General features: G+C 40.1%; 1 protein-coding gene across 1 annotated transcript in view; it reads left to right on the top strand.

Annotated features, from left to right (window-relative positions):
• Positions 1 to 24,109, top strand: part of DIPK2B (divergent protein kinase domain 2B) — a 73,804-nt gene extending 49,695 nt beyond the window's left edge. The window contains exons 4-5 of the mRNA XM_069065752.1: positions 14,218 to 14,506; positions 15,714 to 24,109. Coding sequence (XP_068921853.1) covers positions 14,218 to 14,506; positions 15,714 to 16,054 — 630 coding nt within the window. The 3' untranslated portion in view covers positions 16,055 to 24,109. The remainder of the gene's footprint in view (positions 1 to 14,217; positions 14,507 to 15,713) is intronic.

The following is a 24,109-nucleotide window of genomic DNA, read 5'->3' as shown; positions in this document are numbered from 1 at the left end:
AGAGAATTCATTATAGGCATTTTATACGATAGGATAGGGGGTAAGAATTTATTCCTTTGATCAATTTGATGAGGTTACCAATCACCTTGATGACTTTACAGAACATGATCCTTTGTCTGGAGTCATGAAAACATGTCCTCAAACACAGTTTGGGCATGCCCAGTAATGTCCTGTTGAGAAGACACACAATTCTGGATTCACTTTCAGTAAAATGGACTGCCCCAAGATGATAAGTCTGGATCTCAAGAGGATGGACACCCGCTTGTTTGCCTACAAATGAGAGCAAATGAGTAATTCTTCTGGTATTTTACCTTTTTGTCCTTTTCTTTTAACTAGTGCTGGAGAAAGGGAGGGAGAAAATAAGGATTGGCCTCAATCACGAGATCTTGTTTCCATTAATTTGATGATTATTCTCCCACTGGAGTGTGAATATGCCCATTTTCACATTGAGAGGGCTGGGGAAAGCTTCTGATTGGGTTTCTGAGGTCAGGGCTACTGCCAAGATGATTTAGGAGGAACTTTAGGGGGGCTAGGTGGCGCAGTGAATAAAGTCAGGAGGACCTGGGTTCAGATCCGGCCTCAGACACTTAACACAAACCTAGCCTATGTGACCGTGGGCAAGTCACTTAACCTCAATTGCCCTCCAAAAAGAAAAATCAAAAAAAAAAAAAAGAGGAGGAACTCCAGTCAAAGAAAGTTCTCTTTTGTAACTATGAAAGAGAAGGTCTGCAAGGTGCTATAGGGCACAGTGGATAGAGTACCAGGGCCGAAGTCAGGAAGACTCATCTTTCTGAGTTCAAATACTGCCTTAGACACTAACTGTGTGATCCTGGGCAAGCCACTTCACCCTGTTTTCCTCAGTTTCCTCATCTATAAAATGATCTGGAGAAGGAAATGGCAAATCCTTGCAGCATCTTTGCCAAGAAAAGCCCAAATGGGGTCATGAAGAGTCAGACATAACTAAAATGACTGAACAATAACAGCACAAGAGAAAGACAGGAAGCCTTTTTTTTTTTTTGTCTTTTCACCCTTTTCCTGTATAGTTTGTTCAACTTTCACCCTTTTGCATTTTTGCCTTAGGCTTTTTTTTCTCCTGCAGTGCCATAGGTTGAGGGAAAAGATTTCTCCTACCTATCATCCCCACCCAATCCCAACCCAAGAGCAGTTGATGGTGATTTGTGAGAAGAATACACAGAAGAGATAGACATGCTTGCCCACAAAGGGCAAAAAGCTAGTTCGTGGACAATGATCTTGAATCTACAACCTACCCTACTGGCAAAAGGGGGAGATGTTTATTTCTTTGGCAACACAATGCTGGAATCTAATCTTCCAGCCAGGGAAGTAGTACCAACTCTGTGAGTTGCATTATAGGTAACCCTGTGTTTTTTTTTCCTGGTTCTTCAGCTCCATTGGCAGCATATAGAGCATATATGGAGGTAAAGGAAAGACTGTGAAGGTCACTGTGGGGCAACTCGGGATCCTTCAGAAGAGGAAGCACTGCCCCAAATTGAGAGCTAAGAGTCCCAGCTCTAGTCCCATTCTTCTAAGAAGAAACTCTTAGAAGTTACTAGAACTTAGAAATCCTATGAACTACTCTTAGAAGTTATTAGAACTCTTGTGAACTAATAGCTATTAGAACTTTGAACTCTTGGGGCAGCCAGGTGGTGCAGTGAGTAAGAGGGCCAGCCCCAGAGTCGGGAGACCTGGGATTGGTTCCAGGCTCAGATACTTAACACCCACACAAAATAACTAGCTGTGTAACCTTGAGCAAGTTACTTAACCCCAATTGCTTTAAAAAAAAACTTTGAATTCTCTTACACGTTACTAGAACTTAGAACTCTATGAACTAACTCTTAGAAGTTACTGGAACTTAGGACTCTTGTGAACGATTACTCTTAGAAGGTATTAGAACTCTTATGAACTAATAAAAACGTTACTAGAACTTAGAAGTCTTATGAACAAATTACTCTTGGAAGTTATCTGAACTCTTATGAACTAATAAAAAGTTATTAGAACTTAGAATACTTATGAACTGGTAAAAAGTTACTGGAACTTAGAACTCTCATGAACTAGCAAAAAGTTATAAGTTACATAAGTTAGGACTCTTATGAACTAATTACTTTTAGAAGCTATTAGAACACTTATGAACTAATAAAAAAGTTACTAGACCTTAGAACTCTTATGAACTAAATACTCTTTGAAGTTATTAGAACTCTTATGAAGTAATAGCTATTAGAGCTTTGAACTCTCTTAGAAGTTACAACAATTTAGAACTCTTATGAACTAATAACTCTTAGAAGTTATTAGAACTTAGTACTTTATTACAAACTAATAACTCAGAAGTTATTAGAATGCTTATGCCCTAATAAAATAATATGAACTAACAAAATAAAGAAGTTATTAGAACTTAGAACTCTTATGAACTAAATTCTTAGAAGCTATTAGAACTCTTATGAACTAACAAAACAGTTACTAGAACTTAGAACTCTCATGAACGAATTACTCTTAGAAGTTATTACAACACCTATGAACTAATAAAATTATATGAACTAATAAAATAAAGAAGTTATTAGAACTTAGAACTCTCATGAACTAGTAAAAAGTTATTATAATTTAGAACTCTTATGAACTAATTACTCTTCGAAGTTATTAGAACTCTTATGCACTAATAAAAAGTTAGAACTTAAAATGTTTATGAACTAATAATTCTTAAAAGTTATTAGAACTCATATGAACTAATAACATAAATAGAACTTAGAACTCTTATGAAGTAATAATTCTTAGAAGCTATTGGGGGGGGCAGAGTGAAGATGGCAAAGTAGAAGAAGGACCTCCCCACTGCTCTGGCTTCCACCTTCCCCAATCCATGTAAAAAGGGGACTCTAAACAAACTTTGGAGCTGCAGAACCCAGAAAATGACACAGAGAGCTAACCTCCCACTGAGGACAGCCCGGCAGGAATCTGCTAGCACAGTGCTCTGGGAGTGGAGCGCAGCTCCACCTTGAGGCTTTAGCCCCAGGGCGGGCCTGACCAGCCACCAGCAGGAGGGACTCCAGATCAGCAGCAGCTGTGCCATTTCCAGATTTATCAACATATAGATGAGAAGGACAAAGTGAGAGGCCAGTGCAGTCTGGACTTTGGGACCCAGTAAGTGGGAGTGCTTGACTTTTGCCCCAGGGTGAGAAGCCGCTGAGACTCTGGCATAGCCAGCTAGTGCCACAAGGCAGCTCCAGCTCCTGGCCTGCAGAGTGTAGGGGGACCAAGCACCAATCTGAGGGGTAATCGCTCTTGCTTTAACCTGCTTGGATGTGGATTGCAGTCGGGGTGGAGGTCCTGAGGTGTGTGTCCAGCTTGCCAGAGTGTGTGGAGACCTCAGAGAGGGCACCCATCTAATACTTCTGGGAGCTGAGAAAACCCCAGCGTTTGGGACAGAAGCTCCCCTGTCTGGTGCAGAGTCCTACTGTGGCAAAAAGCCCAGGGGTCAAGTGACTGAGGGGCGACATGACCAGGCAAAGAAAACAGACAGAAGATTACAACATTAGACTCCTATTTTGGGGACAAAAAGGAGCAAAGCATGGAACAGGAGGAAAACAGTGAAGTCAGAACTCCTGCACCAAAAGCTTCCAAGGAAAATACAAGCTGGTTACAGGCCATAGAGGACCTTAAGAAGCAGATAAGAGAAGTGGAGGAAAAATTGGGAAGAGAAATGAGAACAATGCAAAAAAATTATGAAATGAGAGTCAACAGCCTGACTGAGGAAAATAATATCTTAAAAAACAGACTGACTCAAATGGCAAAAGAGGCTCAAAAAGGCAATGAGGAGAAGCATGCTTTAAAAAGCTTAATTTGCCAGATGGAAAAAGAATCTCAAAAGCTCAATGAGGAGAATCATTGCTTCAGAATTAGAATGGAGCAAATGGAAGCTAATGACCTTGTGAAAAATCAAGATGCTGTTAAACAGATCCAAACAAATGAAAGAATAGAAGGCAAGGTGAAATATCTCATGGGAAAAACCACTGACATGAAAAATAGATCCAGGAGAGATAATTTAAAAATTATTGGACTATCTGAAAGCCATGATCAAAGTAAGAACCTAGAAATTATCCTCCAGGAAGTTCTCAAAGAAAACTGCCCTTATGTTTTAGAACCAGAGGGCAAAATAGAGGTTGAAAGAATCCACCGATCACCTCCTGAAAAAGAACCCAAAAAGAAACCTCCTAGGAATATTATAGCCAGGTACCAGAATTCCCAGATTAAGGAGAGAATATTACAAGCAGCCAGGAAGAAACAATTTGAATATTGTGGAAACACAATCAGGATAACCCAGGATCTGGCAGCTTCTACACTAAAGGATCGAAGGGCTTGGAATATGATATTCCGGAGGTCAGAGAAGCTGGGATTAAAACCAAGAGTCACCTACCCAGCAGAACTGAGTATCATGTTTCAGGGGAAAATATGGTCATTCAGTGGAATAGAGGACTTTCAAGCATTCTTGCTGAAAAAAACTGAGTTGAATAGAAAATTTGACATTCAGATACAAGAAGCAAGAGAAGCATGAAAAGGTGAACAGGGAAAAAAGAAATCGTGAGGAACTTATCAAAGTTGAACTATTAACATTCCTACATGGAAAAACAATAATTATAACTTATGAAATTTTCTCAGTAGTTGAAGGGAATAGAAATATATATGTATGTCTATATATGAGGGTATATGGGCATATAAGTATATATGTGAATGTATGTATGTATGTTTACAGATATACATAGATAGAGGGCACAGGACCAATTTAACAGGAAGGGTTGTTACTTAAAAGGTGAAATTAAGAGGTGAGAGAGGAATATGAGAGGAGATGGGGAGAGACAGAATGGGATAAACTATCTCATATAGAAGAGGCAAGGGAAAATGGTTACAATGGAGGGGAAGAATAGGAAGGCAAAAGGGAATGGGTCAACCTTATTCCCATTGAATTTGGCTTGAGGAGGGAATGAAATACACACTAAATACGGTATCTCACCCTCCAGGAGAGTGGGGGGCGGAGGGGATGAGAGAGAGGATGATGGAAGGGCAGGCAGGTAGGGGCGGGGGGAGGGAAGTTAATAATTCTTAGAAGCTATTAGAACTCTTATGAACTAATAAAAAATTTACTAGAACTTAGAAGTTAATAATTCTTAGAAGCTATTAGAACTCTTATGAACTAATTACTCTTAGAAGTTGGTAGAATTTAAAAATCCTAGAATTTAGACCTAATAAGAAGTAATTAGAACTCTCATGAACTAATAATGAAACTATTAGAACTTAGAACTCTAGTGAATGAATAACTCTTAGAAGTTATTGGAACTTAGAACTTGTATGAACTAATAACTCTTAGAAGTCATTAGAATGCTTATGAACTAATAAAAAATTATCAGAACTTAGAACTCTCATGAATTAACTCTTAGAAGTTATTAGAACTCTTGTGAACTAATTAAAAATAAGGAAGCTATTAAAACTTAGAACTCTTATTAACAACTGCAAATGCTTTGTGTGTTTTCTGTATCTGTTTATAGGCTCCTGTGAATGTTTTTCATCTGCATTTTCTGTGGGAGTGAAGTAAACATTGGTTTCTCCCTGCATTGTTGCCTCAAGTGCTTATATGTGTAATGAGATTTTAGTGATTTGCTTATAACAAAGAGGGTTGAATAGTAGGAGTAGAGGGACCCAGAGAAAGCCCGTGTAGCACAATACCTCTGCTAGATCCCTTCTTTCATTCTAGTTACTGGGCTTCTGTTCTGTCTAGAAGTGAATTTGGGTTTGATAATAAACAGTCTCCTTGGCCTTTGTTCATCTTTCTCCTTTCACTTTAGCCTGGCTCAGAATGCTCAGAACACAGTAGTGGGCACAGGCTCAGCCACCAGGCCTAACTCTTGAGGAGGGCTGATTGTCTCTCTCTGATATCTTAACCCCAGAGACTGTCCCCCTGTACTGATCTGTTCAGACATTGAAACATATGGAGCTTTCTGACTAAGAGGAGCAGGGGAGCTCCTCCTATAATAGAGAAGGAAGGCAAAAAATCAGTACTTTCCCCTCAATTCAGAGATGGTAATATGACCCAATAATGTCTGTGCAGGGTTATCTCACCCTATTGTATGTAGTTTTCACTACCACATGCCTGTAGTCATAGAATATCCCAAGCCCTCTGGTTACAGGCACTGGGGAAATATGTTAAGGTAAGTGATGCAACCTACAACCTTCATCTCAAGATGAAATGTTATCTGCCCTTTGATCTCTCTGTCTTCTGTCTTCTTTTTCTTCCTAGAAATATTGGCAAACCAATCATGGTCATGGATATAATTGCAAGGCTTCTATAGTTTTCCCCAAAACATCTGTTGTTATACACACTAGAAATCTGAACCTCCCAAAGCAGGGGCTACATATGGAAGCCAAGGACTCTTTTTGCCCACATCTGTGGAAGTATAGGGACAATCTCTATTTGGAGATTTTCCTAAAGTAAACTCCAGATGGGGAATAATAAGCCAAAAAAGAAACGTGTCTGCTCTGGATCAACACCCCGGATATGAACCAGGCTGTATGAGCCCATAGTCTTGGGGTAGGGTGTGGAGAGAGGGGACTCTGGGCTATGTATAATATTGTGACCTCATCCAGAGTGTGTAGTTTGACTTTCAATTAGCCTTAAGCATTGAATTCTTTGTTGGGGGAACCCTACATGTCTCTGAGGATTTTGATGTTTGATTTTTTTTAAGCCAGCCTATTCAACCCAACAAAGGATAAATTAGCTTAGCTCATTGTAGTGGCAACCACAGTGGCATATCCAGGATGGCTGCTAGCACAGGTTCTTAGATCTGCTTTACTAGGAAAGATAGCTGTTTAAGGAGTCAACAATACTTTTTAATTGAATTAAATTACATTAATTAATTACATTAATTACATTTAATTACATTCACTAGCTCAGGGGAAAAGTTGGCACTCTGAACTTCAGAGAAAATACAAGCAGAGAAATAAAAACCAACAGAAAGGGCTTCTTTCTGAGAAATTAGAACAGACAGATCCAACCATCTGACCAAGGCAATACATACATAGCTACCAGAGAGAGAAGCACCAACATCTGGGTTTTTCAAAACTGGGGAGCTCCTTAACAACTACCTAGAGTCTCATCTGGCTAAATCACAAGAGCACTCTTCCAATGAGTGAGCCCCAAAGCAAAATGCTAACCTCAAAGTACATATATCCTTTTTTTTTTTCGCCTTTTTGGAGGACAATTGGGGTTAAGTAACTTGCCCAAGGTTACACGGCGTGTGTGTGTGTGTGTGTGTGTGTGTGTGTGTGTGTGTGTGAAATGTCTGAGGCTGGAACTGAACTCGGGTCCTAGTGACTCCTAGCCAGTGCTTTACTCACTTCACCACCTAGCCGCCCCTATATATGCCCTTTTTATAGCCAGAGGGCATCACAACCTTTATGACTCAATGCCTAATTAGAAATTAACAAAAGGTGTGAAAGCCTTCCTACAAGCAAACCTCCCCTAAGCAAGCTTCCCTTAATGGGCTCCATGTAAGGCCTATTAAGGATGAGGGTGGGGGGGGGTGGAGGGGGAAGATCTTATATCCCATTAACATTACACTCATCCAGGATAGTTTTATTTATTTATTTATTCATTTATTCATTCATTTGTTTGTTTTTAGGAGGTTTGGACTGTCCTTTTGTATTGAGTCAGGACAATGAAGAACAGATCCATAGAGATTATACTGAATAAGGATATCTTTAGGATTCACCCAGGTGGTTTCCTCTCTAAGAAAGGAAGCAGCATTTTTTTCTTTTTTTTCCCCATTATCCTTCCCCTTTTCTGTTGTTTGTTTTGTTAAAAATTATTTTCTCCAATTATTTGGGAGTTGTAAAAGGCCCTTGTGAGTACCTAGGCAGGCATGAGCCTATAGAAACTATGTATGTAAAACTTTGTTGAATTTGTATAATTTGAGGGTAAATATAAATTCTAGACTTGTCACCTATGGGAGTTCTGGGCCCTCAAGAAAGTTTTTTGGATAGTGCCTACAAACTGTCTTATGGATATTGCTAGAATTCTTGATACACATTGCTGGGAAGGCAATAAGGAAGAAGATAACTATTAAGAACACTTTTTTTCTGGGGCTCTAGAGAGCTATTCAGACATGAAGATATGTACCAGTGTGCCAAGGTATACTTTGATTTGTTGGCATACAAAGATTCAATTTTCAGGAGAGTACAAGGGGGAGAAAGGGTGATCAGGATTCCATTCGATTAATTTGATAAACTCCCAATCAACTTAAGGAGCTTATAAGGCAAAAACTTTTGTCAGGGTCAGGAAAGCACCTCCTTATAGAGAGTATGGACATATCCATACTTGTTGAGAAGACATAAATATCTTCTGCTTGGTATTCAATGGCCTGGGGCTCCCCTCAAGATGACTGACTAGAACTCAGGAGGTCAGATTCTCATCAGAGAAACCATGCTTGTAAGCTGGTTTATATATCAAAGCAATAGACTGCTTTCAGTCCTTTTTAGTCAGTGAATGAATAAATATTTACTAAATACCTACTATTTACCAGGCACTGTGCTAAGATGCTTTCATTTTTTAGTTTTTGAACAAACAAGCCAATGCAACCAAAATTAGAAGGAAATCAGAAAGCTGGGAAATAATTTTATAGCTAGTATGTCTGATAAAGGCCTCATTTCTAAAATAAATATAGAACTGAAGCAAATTTATAAGAATACTAGTCATTCCCCAATTGATAAATGATCAAAGGATATGAACAGTTAGTTTTCAGATGAAGAAATCAAAGCTATCTATAGTCATATGAAAAAATGCTCTAAATTGCTATTGATTAGAAAAATGCAAATTAAAACAACTCTGAGGTACCACCTCACACCTATTAGATTGGCTAATATGGCAGATAAAAAAATGATAAATATTGGAAAAGATGTAGGAAAACTGGGACACTAATGCATTGTTGGGGGAATTGTGAACTGATCCAACTATTCTAGGGAGCAATTTGGAACTGTGCCCAAAAGGCTACAAAACCATGCATATCCTCTGATCCAGCAATACCATATCCCAAAGACATCCCCAAAAAGTGGAAAGGACCTATTTGTACAAAAATATTTATAGCAGCTCTTTTTGTGGTGGCTAAGAATTGGAAATCAAAGAGATGTCCATCAATTGGGGAATGGCTAACAAGCTGTAGTATATGATTGTAATGGAATATTATTGTGCTATAAGAAATGACAAGCAGGGGGTAGCTTGGTGGTACAGTAAATATAGCACCAGCCCTGGAGTCAGGAGGACCTGAATTCAAATCTGGCCTCTGACACTTAACACTTACTAGCCATATGACCATGGGCAAGTCACTTAAACTCAATTGCCCTGCCTTCCCCCCTACATAAAGCAAAAAAGAAAAGAAAAGAAATGACAAGCAGGATGATTTCAGAAAAACCTGGAAAAACTTACATGAACTGATGCATAGTGAAGTGTTAAGAACCAGGAGAACATTGTACACAGTAACAGCAACACTGTGCAATGATCAGCTTTGATAGACTTAGCCCTTCTCAGCAATACAGTGATATAAGTCAATTCCAAAAGACTCGTGATGGAAAATACTATCCACATCCAGAGAAAGAACTATGGAGACTGAATACAGATTGAAGCATACTATTTTCTCTTTTTTCCCCTTTCTTGTGGTTTTCCCCTTTTGTTCTGATTCTTCTTTCACAACACGACTGACATGGAAATATGTTTAATATAATTGTACACATATAGCCTATTTCAGATTGTTTGCCATCTTGGCGAGGGGCAGGGAAGGGAGGGAGAAAAAATGTGGAACTCAAAATCTTATAAAAGTGAATGCTGAAATCTATAACATACTATTAAGTGTGTGTTGGAATGGAGGGGCGGGGGGTGAGAATGCTTTCTTTTTCCCTTTCATTTTTCTACAGGATGGAGGAAGGGATTTTTCCATATACCCCAGAATGATTGATAGTGACTTGTGACAGAATCATATGACTGAGTTGGACAAGTATTTGCTCATGTAGCTTGAGAGAAATGTTCTTGATGACAGTCATTCTAGGCCAAGAAATGGCAACAGCTCAGGCAGTGATTGAGTTTCTGCAGAAACACATGGAAGAAGCAGACATATGCTTGCTTACACAGGACTAGAGGTGGAGATTATGGACAATGCTCCTAACACCTCAAACTCCTATAAAGAGGAAGAGGTATTTTGAATTCCAAGGCAGGATGATTCTGGAATCCAGCCAAAGAAGAGATTTCCTGAACAGCATTAGTACCAGGGGTTGCCTTAAATAAGCTGAATCCTCTGAGAAGGCAGGCTATAATCAATGCCCCTGCTTTCTTTCCTCTCTATCTTTTTAACTCTCTACAGTCTGGCTTCCAATCTCACCATTCAACTGAAACTGCCCTTGCTAAAGTTATCAATGATCTCTTTTTGTTTGTTTTGTTTTTGAATTTTTGGGTCTTTATTGTTTGTTTACTTATAGTTTACAAGATTCAGTTCCACAATTCCTTGAGTTTCAAATTTTCTCTCTCTCCCTTCCCTCCCTCCCCCCCCCCCCCCCCCCCCATTGCGGTGCTTAGAAGGACTGTATCAGATGGAATGAACAATGGGAAAGAGGAAACAAAACCAAGCAAGAAAAAGAAAAAGAGCAGATAGTTTGCTTCAATCTGGATTCAAACTCAGTTCTTTCTCTGGATGTAGACATCTCTCTCCATCATGAGACTTTTGAGGTTGACTTATAACCCTGCATTGCTGAGAAGGGTCCAGTCTATCAACATTGGTCATCACACATACGTTGTGTCTGTAATTGTGTACAAATATCAATGATCTCTTAACTAACAAATCTAATGGTCTTTTAAACATCCTCATTTTTTCTTCACCTTTCTGCAGTTATCAGCATTGTTAGTCACCCTCTTCTCTTTGATGCTCACTTCTCTCCATGTTTCTTTGACTCTGTTTTACCCTCATTTTCTCTTGCATCTCTGACTGTCCCTCTTCAGGCTCCTTTCCTGGATTTTCATCAAGGTCAAGCCACTAACAGTGAGTGTCACCCAGGGTTTTGTCCTGGACACTCTTCTGTTCTCCCTTTATACTTTTTCACTTGGTGGTCTCATCAACTCCCATGGTTTTAATGATCATCTCTTATGCTGGTCATTCTCAGATCTTCTCTAGCCCTAACCTATCTCCTAACCTCCAGACTTGCATCTCCAACTGCCCATAGACCTCTTAAGCTCAACATGTCCCAAACTGAACTCTATCTTTCTTCCTGTGTTTGAATTTCCCTTTTACTATCAAGGGAACCACCATCCCCACAGGCTCATAACCTAGGTTTCCTTCTTGACTCCTCACTTAAACCCTCTATATCCCATCATGCCAAGTTCTGCTATTTTACCATCATAAAGTCTCTCAAAGAAGCCTCCTTCTTTTCTCTGACATCATCACCACTCTAGTTCAGGCCTTTGTTATCTCACACCTGAACTATTGCAATAGCATGTTATTTGGTCTGTCCCTACCCATCTTCCACTCAACTGTCAAATGAATCTATCTAAATAATGAGTCTGATCACATAGTCAATAAACTCCAGTGACTCTCTCTCTCTCTGAGATCAAATATAAAATCCTCTGTTTGGCATTCAGAGCCCTTCATCACCTGCCCACCCCCCACCCCCCCACACACACACCAGTCTTCTTCCAACTTACTCTCCCTCAGTGACACTGGCCTATTCTATCTGCAGATTCCAGACAAATTCAGGGGCTGTTCCCCAAACATGGAATATTCTCCCTCCTCATCTATGCCTCCTGGCTTCCTTCAAGCCCCAGTTAAAATCTCATCTTCTCAGAGAAGAGAAGACTTTCCTAATCCCCCATAATGCTAGTGCCTTCCTTCTACAAATTATCTCGTTTATCTTGTATATTGCTTGTTTGTACATAAGTGTTTGCATGTTATCTCCCCTAGTAGACTTCAAGCTCCTTGAGAAAAGGGATTGTCTTTTGCCTTTCTTTGCATCTCCAGTATTCAGCCCACTGCCTGGCACACAAATGCTTATTGACAGACTGACTTAAAGAGTTCAGATATCTGACCTGAAAAAAGAAGAGTTTCTGAATGGCATCCTTTTTTGGAGAAAGAGGGGGCCCACCCCAGTGATCTCAGAAGCTGAAAAAGTATATCATATCCTAGGAGATTAAGAACTTGACTTTGCCAACACCACCCCTTCCACTCAACTATCCCCATTATTAAAGCAAATTATTTGGAAAGTATATGTCCAATGTGAAAAGAAATTGCCATCTACCATTTTGAAAATAGTACTTCCCTTCTCAAGAAGTACAAGTACCATAAGGCTGTCAGTCAACTAGCTCTCCTGCTCTTAAGGAATTCACACTCTTAATAGAGACAACATGCAGACAACTATATACAATCTATCTAGATTCAGGGTAACTTGATAATGGCCAACAGAGGGAATTCAGAGTTATCAAGAAAGGCTTCCTGTAGAAGGTAGGATTTTGGTTGGGACTTGAAGGAAGACAGGGAAGCCAAAAGTTGATGATGAGATCTCAGGATAGAGATAGTGTCTTTTTGGAGGAACAGCAAGGAAACCAGTGTCAGTGGATTGAAGAGATGGAAGCAGGGGATTGAGGGGTATGAAAACAGAGAAGGTAAAAGGGGATGAGGTTATGAATGTCTGGGGTTTTGCTTTTTCAGCAGCCCTAAAGTGTACTTGTTTTCTGAGAATCCAATGATAAGGAAGGATTATGAAAGATCCTGTGGGAGAATAAGAAAGTCACTGGAATATCAAGGGATTACCCTGGTGGCAACTCTACATTCAACAACTTCCTTCCAAAGGGAACAATGAGAATTCTTCATGTGCTTTCATTATTTGTTGATGGGCTCTTGTGAATGAATCCCTTAAGTGACTTTTGTGTTGCTGTTGTTTGGGGTGGGTGGGTGGGTGATAATTGCTTCTACTCATAGGCTTTTTGTTAATTCGAGTTTTTATTTGTTATCCACATTTGGGGAAACTTGGACATAATATCTGGACATTTTCTCAAAGGAAACTCTGGGAGGATGTATAAAAGGTCAAAAGGAGAAAATGACCTTTTTTTTAGTAAGGCCCTGGTTTGCAATGACCCAGAGTCTTGTGGGATGAGGCAAGAATTGCTGACAAAAAAGTAACAATGAAAATAGGAGATTCAATTTCCCCATATTTTACATTTTGAAACTCCCCTAGTGTTCTAAGACTGGCAGAAATACTAACCTAATGCCCTAAAGAATCACAGATTCAAAGCTGAGAAGGCCCTAACAGGCCATCTAATTCAAGTGACATCACTTATCTAATGTCACCCAGGCAATAAGTAGAAAAATGTGCTTTCAAATCTGGGTCCAAAACCACTTTTCTTTCTACTAAACTATACTGCTTCCGTTACACATTTCCATTATGACTTGTGTATCACTTTTGCACTTTTCTTTTTGGTTGGGGTGGAGGGTCAAAGAGGTTTATTGACCTGATAAATTTGTCTCATTACATAACATCATGGCAATTTACTTGTCCTACTCTGTAGAGGTGGTTCCATTTCTGGATACACACACACATATGTGTATATACACATACACACATACATACATACATAAATACCCACACTTTCTCTCTCTCTCCATATATATGTATTTTTGTGTGTATATATATATATAGTGTGTATATGTATCTCTGTGTATGTATATATATACATATATCTGTCTATATATACACATAGATATATAAAAATGTGTGTTTTTGTGTGTGTATATGTGTGCATCCCTCATATATCTGTGAACATTTAGTTAAATCACTGGCCCAAGGCCTAGATGAAACCAGACTACAGGCAAATAATAAGTCTAATCAATGTAATTATAATGAAACCAAGCAAGAGTGGGGGAAGAAAGAAGGCTAGGGACTAGTGCACGCTGGCTTGCCTCATTTTGCTTAAGTATCCCATTAATAGACATAGTATCACTATAGTTAGAAAATGGTGACAGGGGCTTTGGGGGATTTTGCTGACAGATTTGGGGGGGAGGGGTACCTGTCTGCAAAGCCAATTTTCATTTGTCATTATGCAAAGAGAGGCAAGGAAAGAAGGAAAAGAAAGCAACAGAAAGATAGAAATGGTGATTATTTTAAAATATCTTTTTTCTCTCTCTTCTGTTCTAGATTTTCCCGGGGGCAGAAGGGTGGCCCTTGCCCAGATACCTAGGCTCCTGTGGCCGATTCCTGGTCAGCACCAGTACACAGCCCCTGGAGCAGTTCTATGGCTCACCTGCAGACCAGGCAGCTGACTTGGCCTACCAGCTCCTTGGCATCATGGATTCCCTGAGGAACAATGACTTGAACTATTTCTTTTACTTCACCCGCATTGATGCTGGCACATTTGGCATTTTTGACAATGGGCATCTGTTCATCCGAGATGCCAGCACAGTGGGAGTCATTGACAAGCAGCAAGGTACTCAGTGTGTACTCTAAAAGAGCAGCTGTCATAGGAGAATCTTAACAGGGGAGGTGGAGGGGAGGGGCAAGGTGGGAGGCTGAGCTTCACCTGCCCATCTTTCATATTATTTCATTTTTGTGCACAAACATCTTGGGTTTGTCAGAGGGGAAGATCATTCAAAGTTCAGGAGTCAGCAGAAAATATAACTCCCTCTAGTCTCAGTCAATTGTTAGACTATCTCTTGGTCCTCGAATCTAAATGGTGTGCTGACTGATACATGGACATATGCTTTATCCAAAGCATGTCCCAAGAGAACTATGTTCCAGTGGAACATTCCATGATCTGTCCTGATATATTCATGTCAACTCCCTCTTTTCTCTTCTCAACATTTAAATACTCATTTTTCCCTTCTGAGATTGATATGATGGGGGAAAAAACTTTCATTTCAGATACTTTTATTCCTTATCTAAATTTTAAATGTCTGGCTGATTCATTGGTATGTTTTGTAATCCATTTTGACACATTTGCTTTTTATAAAGTTTCAAAATTAAAAAGCATGGAAATGAATGAGGTATATGAGTGAATCATAATTTTTTTAAATTGACAAGGTAGGCACCTAGGGCCTGGTGTCTTTCCATCATTTTCCCAGCTGACCATCTGACTCACAGGTTGGGTTATTTCCAGAGCTATGACTAAGCTAATCGGGGCAGGTGTCAATGAAGTAGGTGGGGGAGGTGAGATAGCAGGGGAGATAACCTGAGGTTAGGGGAGGAAGCAAAACCCTCTAAATTTCCTGCTCCAGGGCACACTCTTTGGCCACAGCCCTAGGTGTGGCTCTGGTCATCTCGCTCATGTTCCTAGACCTCTTTTTAAGAGGAAAAATAATTATTGCCTTTCTGCTAACCTACTAAGAATTCCTCCAGTCTTTATGCATGAGTTGTAGGATTAAAATCCCAGGGTTGTGGCTTCTTTTAACATGGATTTTGTTCATCTCCTTTCAGCTGAATTTCCTATGCTGAATAAATGAGATTTCTACTTGCATTTCTTTTGAGCAAATTTCCTGCCCACCTCAAAAGAGAAAGAAGTTGTCCTGGAAGCCAATACAAAGAAAATCTCTAGAAAAAAAAAAGATTCTCTGTTAAACAAACTTGAGTTAACTTTCCATTATGAGGAAAGATGGCACTTGAATAAAATCTGCTTTTTTGTTTCCTTCATCTTTCAGGTAGTCTGACTCTAGACAGCCAACAGGAATACAAAGACATATTTAGCTGCCTGGTTTTAGACTGTCGATCTCCATTTCCTTCTTGCAGTGCAGTCAAGGAGAAACAGAGCCTGGTGATGGCCTGTCAGCAGCTCCTACCCCGGCTTCTCAAAGGGAAATTCTCCCAGCCCAAACAAGAGGAGATAGACTCTGCTCTGGCTCTTTGTGGGAACCCCTTGCTCTCAGACCAGGAGGTCATCAGCGCCGCTAGCAGGCTGAAGGGCATCTTGAAACCACTGAGAACCTGTGACCCTCGTTTTGCTTACCGCTATCCAGACTGCAAATACAGTGATAGGTACTGAGAAGTCGAAGTCTCACCGAGGAAGATGCAGGGGTCCCCTTCGCCTACTTGATCCAAAGAGAATGTGGTGGAAGTGCTTAATAAAGGTCTGAGTGGCCTATCGTGGCTTACATGCTTAGGGAGCATAATGGCAGTGACACCTTATTCTTCTGTCTCTCTAAGTGGGTGATGATGGATATTTAATTTTAAAGATTAGGAATATCAGGTTTAAAGTGCCACGTTTTCTAGGACTTATGAAAGTTCTGGATTACCCGAGCTGAAGATGATAGGATCATAAAGCTGCAAAGGACCTTTGAGGTCATCTAATTCGACACCCCACCCACTCCAGTTTTGCAGATGAGGAAACTGAGGCCCACATAGACAGGTCTCACTTATGCAATGTCATATTGGCAGTAAACCCACTGAACCACAATTCTACTATATGAAAAAACCAGATGATGCAGTAGATAGAGTGATCTCAGACACTTGCTAGCTTTGTGACCCTGGGCAAGTCACTTAATCTCTGTCTGCCTCAGTTTTCTCACCTATAAAATGGGGGTAATAATAGTGGACAGCTAAGTGGTGAAATGGATAGAATACTGGGCCTGGATTCAGGAAGACTGATCTTCCTGAATTCAAATCTAGCCTCAGACACTTACTAGCTGAGTGACCCTGCACCAGTTACTTAACTGTTTGCCTCAGTTTTCTCATCTGTAAAATGAGCTGGAGAAGGAAATGGAAAACCACTCCAGTATCTTTGCCAAGAAAACCCCAAAGGGGGTCACCAAGAGTCAGACATGACTGAAAACAACTCAACAACAACAAGAAATAATAGCACCTACCTCCTGGTGTCAAATAAGATAATATTTTCAGAGTACTCAGTTCAGCAAAGCTAAGTGCTCTACAAATGCTAGCTATTGTTATTATTGCTATTATTATTAAAGGGTAAAGTCAATATTCAACCCATGTCCTCTGACTCCAAATCAAACACCCTTTCCTGTATCATGCTACCTCAGTTCTATATCTGGTTACTGGACCCAGATGGCTCCAGAGGAGAAAGTGAAAACTGGTGACTTTGCACAGTCTGCCTCACTTAAATCCAACTCACTTGCAAGTCACAGCATCACCTTTGTGATGTCTCTAGGAGAACAAAGGATAAGCTGGAGATCAAACAGCTGAGAGCAGATGAGCAAGAGCAGCAGCAGTGAACAGAGAATTCCTTTTCCTAGTTCAGCGAGTGGTACCTGGTAATGGGCAAAGGCAAACGGTAACATGTTGCTGATTCTCTCTTCTCCCAGTCCCCCACTCCAGTACTTTTGGTCTTTTCTCCTCTTCACCCCTCTCCCTACCCCTCTACCCTTTCTCCTCCTTTCCCTTTCCTTCCCTTTCCTCCTCATCACTGGCAGTCTTTCTTCATAGAATCAGAGGATGTCAGAGCTGAAAGAAGCCACATCCAAATATTGTCCCCATTCAAGCCGTCCTAACTCCTTAAAGCCTTCCCCATACATCTCAATCTATGATACCTTCTCTATCTTCTGAGCTCCTAGAACAATTATTATTTTCACTACTACTACTAGCTGTCATTTAGAGACAACTGTTAAGTAAAAAATGCTTTACATACATATATTCTCTCATTTGATTCTCACAACAACCTGGTGAGTCGGGTGTCATTAATTTTCCTTTTTATAGGTATAGTAACTAAGGCACAGAGAGATTAAGGAACTTGAATGTGGTTGTATGGCTAAGGAATGCCAAAGGTGAGATTTAAACTCAGGTATCTTTGGATTCCAAGTTCTGGACTCGTTGAGTACTTACTTCCCGCTTTGCATGGTTACTTGCCTTTATATGTACAGGTAGGTTTGTAGAGGGATGGGATAGGTTGGTGAGCAGGGTTGGTTAACCACTCCTATCTGACACATTACTATCTACTTATTACCCAGCTAAATTTAGGAGTGTAAATGTTCCTTATCTCTTCTGGGAAGCTTTCTTACATGATCAGTAACTCTGTTACTCCAAGACCCTCTTCTCTCCCAACAACCCTCTCAGAAACACCCTGACAACACATCACAGCATTAGAGCTTTTTCTCCTTCTTTGGAGATGTTTCCCCTTCAGTTGCCTCTTTTTTTTTCCAGTAAACATACTCATAACTAGCAAAAGTTCATGATTAACACTATGTATAAAAACAAAGTAAACATTTAAAACCAAAAAGAGTAAACATTTTCTCATGCTTTAGGAAGGGAAGGAAGGAAATACAGAATTACCATCCTGGGGTCTGTAATTGGGGAATTTCCATCTCAACATCTCTCCTCCTAGATCTGCCCAAGCCATGTAGTTCCCAGAACCCTGGCTCCTTTCTTTTAGGTAATTGCCTCTGCTTATACCACCTTCACATGGGTTCTAAGACTCTAGGAATTTTCTACGTATCTCAAGAGCTGAGTTTCTTCAGACTGCTTAGAGTGTGTCATCTGGTTTCCAATGAGCTGGCTATTAAAGGTTGCCTGTCCCATCATTTTTTTTTCTCATTCACTTAGAGAACTATAGGACACTGTAGCAGGGCCTCACCAACCCTATGCCTCTTCTTTGCTATGCCTTGCTTTTTTCTCTGAGCCTTACTGAGTGGACTTTCAGTTGATTCTGGTCATTTCTCACCTGGTTGCACTATTCTGGGACATCTCTGATTTCCCCACAATGTCCCAGGAAACTTATTGGGAAAAGTCTTACCAAGAAAGATTCCATCAGCCTTGGTACTCTACCTAATCATTACTCTCTGCCCTTCTCTTTGGAGGCATGACACAGAGTCATCATTGTATTGACCTTATTGTTGTATGGTTGTGAAACCTGGACAAAATACCAGTGCCTAACCAGAAAACTCAATCACTTCTATTTGAATTGTCTTAGGAAGATTCTGAAGATCACCTGGCAAGATAAGGTACCAGACACTTGTAGCAACAACCACACTGGCACTCCCAGGGTAGCTGCTAGCACAGGTTCTTAGATCTACTTTACTAGGAAAGATAGCTGTTTAAGGGGTCAACAATCTTTTTTAGTTACATTCACTAATTCAGGGGAAAAGTCAGCACCCTGACCTTCAGAGAGAATACAAGAAGAGGAAAAAAAAGACCAATAGACAGGGCTCTGACTGCCTAAATCAACTATATATTTAACAGACATCCATGGATTGAGCAAACAGCCACTCAGAATCTTGACCAGGGAATCACAAGACCCTTCTCATAAGCGAGCCCCCAAAGCAAAATACCAACTCAGAGTATATATACACTTCTCAGAGCCAGAAGGCATCACAACCCTCCTGACTCAGTGCCTAATTAGAAATTAGCAAAAGATGTGAAAGCCTTCCTACAAGCAAGCCTCCCCTAAGCAAGGTTCCCTTAATGGGCTCTACCTGAAATATATTAATGAGCAAGGAAGATCTTAAATCCATTAACATTACGACACTTCAGTCCTTTCTCCAACTAGACTTCCAAGCATTCAAACTGTACGGCAGAGAACACAAATCTGATGGGCTGCTGATGTTGTTTGAATGTCAAACGTTTTTGTTGTTCAGTCATTCAGTCATATCCAATTCTTTGTGACCCCATCATAGTACATCAGTCCCTTCTCTCCTCCACTATTTCTCAAAGTCTGCCTAAGTACATATTCATCCTTTCTATGATACTATTCATCTCATCCTCTGCCATCTCCTTTTCCTTCCTTCAGTCTTTCCCAACATCAGGGTCTTTTCCAATGAATCCCACCTTCTCATTATGTGGCTAGAGTATTTAAGCTTCAGCTTTAGTATTTGACCCTTAAATAAATAACCTAAATTAAAAATTTTAAAGTATTGACTAATTTGATCTCCTTGCCATCAAAGGGTCTTTCAAATGTATTCTCCAGCACCACTTGCCCAAAAGACTATTTTACAGAGAACTGACACAAGGCAAATGCTCACACTGAGGTCAGAGAAAAGTGATATGAGGACACTCTCAAGATGTCTCTAAAGTACTTTGGCATTGATTATGAGACGCGAGAGTTACTGGCATAGGACTGCTCAGCATGTCAGGCCTGCATCAAAGAAGGTGCTGTGTTCTATAAGCGAACCAGAATTGTATGCCTAAAATGTACAATTTTAGATGCACAAATTTAGAGACATCTCCACTCCAAATGTTCATATGGACTATTTGTACCTGATCTGTGATAGAGCCTTCCAAGATCTCATTGGTCTGATCAGCCATAGTTGGACATGCTGTACCTTGACCCTAACATACTGATATCATTTTGGTCCTCTTCAAGCACAAATAACAACAACCAATAACCAATAAATGTTTATTGACTAATAGTTTCTGTGGCTCTACCATATAAGTGTTTGGAGGAAAAGCAGCTACTTTCTCCTCAGAGCATACAGCTGCCAGCCTTCTGGAAGAGTCTCAAATTTGTTTTTTAGTTCCAAGTGTTATGTCCTTTCCTTTTCCTTCCTTCTTTTTGCATCTCCCCTCCTGAACTTCAAATCCATTTTTATCTCCACTAAAATTCCACTTTTACCTTTTGCATTGGGTAGACAAGCACAGAGAGACATTCTGCCACAGATTCCTGTCTAGTAACCACACCATTTGGACTGACTGTTTAGTTAGAATTAAAGTGCCTTCAAAGAGCACTAGTCTGTCTTAGTTGGATTCTTTCAATGATAGTATCCAGCTGTAAGGGAAGAAGCTGTGGGCCCTCCCAATTAAGATTCATATGTGGCTCCACAAAATGAGCTTCTATCCTTTGCCTCTGCATTTGTTTTCTAAAGAGAAGATACTGGAGACTATGACCTTATGGGTTATGAAAGGTCAGAACAGCAAGTTTCTGGGCATCTGAGTTTTGCAGCCAATTCAGTGTCAATGCCTGAGGAGCAAGGACTGGCCTTGAGGACTCATCTGGCAAGGACATTGCATCTAGACGTGAACTTACTAGACATGAACTTTTGTGGGACTATGTAGAGACTGTGCTGAGAGTGAGTTCACTATCCCCAGAAGCCAAGGCAGGATGGGGAAAGTGTGTATCCAAGGTGTTGGGTATGGGGGATGTTTATGCTTTTGTTATTCCTTTGTATCTTTGAAGTAAATATCCCTTTGTAATAGCTAACTGATGTTCAAAGGTTAACTGGAACTAGTACTAATCACTCACTGGTAGTTCATGGAAAGGAGAGAAACATAACCAGTAGAAGCTTAAACGGATTACATTAAAGAACCCTCAAACTCCTTAGGGTACCCTTGAAACGCTGAGAAAGCAAAGTGGTCAGCCTGATTCTGGGATGGTGAGTCAAAGCATACTTGCTATAGTAAACCTTAGTTTATCCATCATCTTCCCTTTTATTTCTCCTTTTGTCCTTTTATTCAGATTCCTACTCCTTAATCCTCCTTAATCCCACTTTCCCTTTTACATTTCTCTCACAAAAGCCTGAAGAAAAATCTGTACGTTGATTTCCTTTGACTATCTCTCAATTTCTCCAAATTTCTCCTATGTTCAATCTCTTGCCTTTTTCACAGCTCTAAAACCCCATCAAATAATTTATTCAATTTCCTTCTCTTGGTTATATGTGATCAAGTTTTTCTTTCTCCCATTCTCAAAACCTTCTCCCATAGAATCTGAAAGTGAGGTTATTTGTGAATGAGAATATTTGGAGAACCTTTTGATTTGACTTTCCACAAGACATCTTCTATACCACTTCTATACCTTAGGTCAGAATGTTTTCCTGTTTTGTGCCTTATGTGATGTCAACAATTAGCAAATCACTGAAACAACGTTCTCCCCTTATCTGTCATCAGCCTCTCGGGCAATTTAAATGTATGTGTTAGGTACTCCTCTGTTCTTGTTTGGATGCTTTATTTATTGAAAAGGGCATAAAATGGGCATTTGTAAGAAAAAAGCAGCTTGAGACTCTTCTGAGGACCTGAGAGGAAAGCAGCCCCTCAGATAAATGCACTGAAAAGATTTCTTTGAAAACAGCTCAGAAGCAAGAGCACTGATGGAAGTAAAGATGGCTGTAGTACAATGTTTCCCTACAATTAATTTTAATGTAACTCTTTTCAGGACTTGCTAATTTGTTGATGGGAAGCTCTTTATCAGATAATACTTTGGGGACTGCTGCACAATAACTAATTGTGTTCTGCCTGATAAAACTGTGGCTTTGGGGTAGAGAAGGGTCACTCTACACTGGGAGTCTCTGCTTTGAAGCAGTAGAGTAAAAAAAAAAAAGAAGAAAGAACAGAAGATCAGAAGTCAGTAACCAAGAGTGCAAGAGAGAGATGAGAGATGCTGCTTAGAGAAGCCTAGGCATCAGAAGATAGAACACATTGGCCTATGGAGCTGGGAGGCCTAGGAACTGAGACCCTTGAGCACAACTGACAAATAGAGCAGCTATTGAGGTGGGAGCTGAATGATTGGAGGGAAGTTCTCCTATGGCAAAGAGCTCATTGGAGGAAAGGAGAATCCTTTACTGCAAAAGGATATCTTCCTTTGTACCCCTGTTCATGGCTTTATAGAAGGAAAGACCCTAGAAAAACTTGACTCTATTTCCTTTTACTGTGCCCTATAACTTTAGAAGGAAAACCTCTAGAGGGCAAAATCTATCTTAGTGGCTAATAAGACAAATAAGGAAAATGGTAAATGTTGGAGGGGATATGGGAAAACTGGGACACTAATGCACTGTTAGTGGAGTTGTGAATTGATCCAACCATTCTGGAGAGCAATCTGGAACTATGCCCACAGGGCTATAAAACTGCATACACTTTCACCCAGAAACACTACTGCTAGGTCTATATCCAAAAGACATCCATAAAAAAAGGGGGGGGGGAAGGACATATTTGTATAAAAATATTTATGGCAGCTCTTTTTGTGGTGGCTAAGAGTTGGAAATCAAAGAGATGCCCATTGATTGAGGAATGGCTAAGCAAGCTGTGGTATATGAATATAATGGAATATTATTGTGCCATAAGAAATGACAAGCAGGATGATTCCAGAAAAACCTAGAAGACTTACATGAACTGATGCATAGTGAAGTGAGCAGAACCAGAAGAATGTTGTACACAGTAACAGCAGTATTGTTCAATGAAGCATTGTGAATGCCTTAACTATTCTCAGCAATACAATGATCCGAGACAATCCCAAAAGACTAGTGATGAAGCATACTATCCACCTCCAGAGAAAGAACTGATATTGTTTGAATACAGACTGAAGCATGCTATTTTTCACTTTTACATTTTTTTATTTGAGTCTTCTTATATAAAAATGACCAATATGAAAATGTTTTATATAATTGCATGTGTATATCTGCTTCCTGTCTCACAGAGGGGTAAGGAGAGGAAGGGAGGGAAAGAATTTAGAACTCAAAACTTTTAAAAAATGTTAAAATAAATAAATAAAAATATTAAAATAGCAACAAAAATAAAGGGGGGAGGGCATGTTTATCCTGGAAAGCATGTAACTCAGTACCTAGCCAAGAAAAAAGGTCAGGGAAGTTCTTCAGACACCAAACTCAATGTTGGTTAGTTAAAAGAGCTTAACACTGTTCCAACAGCCTGGGAATGGCAGAGGAAAGGCTTTGTTCAATGAGAGAGTACAAACAATAGAAAAACAGATTAATCTAGTAGGAGAGTAGAGACTCAGAAAAAAGAACAAGAGACTGTTCCCCAAAGAAACTACACACATCTGGACCTCACGTGCCTCACTGCTAGCTTTCTGTAATTTTGTGACCACTCTCTCCACCAGCAAGGACCCTGGAAGCATTTGCAGGAAAGTGTGGCCCAAGCTTATGGGTGACTGTTATGTTTTGATTATACTTGCTTATGTCTTCCTTGGAGTAAATGTTATGATTCTTCTTGCCTTCACCTTCATGTTTAGTAAATGTTTCTTGTTTAAGAGCGGTTAGTAGGAGGAGTGTCTCCCTTCCCATATCGAGGTTACCTCTAGGACAGAGTGAATGAGCTGTGGCCAGATTCATAGCCAGCTTTTTGTAGGTGGGAAAGAGAGGAGAAGGGAGGAAAGAGATCAAAGACAGTGTAAGTTCACTGATCCTGACATGTCCATGCTATAGGAGAA

This window comes from Petaurus breviceps, unplaced genomic scaffold, assembly GCF_028583685.1.
Source record: "Petaurus breviceps papuanus isolate PSGF00001 unplaced genomic scaffold, PetGlider_PUasm1.0 90700, whole genome shotgun sequence".
Classification (NCBI taxonomy): domain Eukaryota; kingdom Metazoa; phylum Chordata; class Mammalia; order Diprotodontia; family Petauridae; genus Petaurus; species Petaurus breviceps.
The sequence above is the reverse complement of the archived record's forward strand: the minus strand, read 5'-3'. Positions and strand labels throughout refer to the sequence as shown.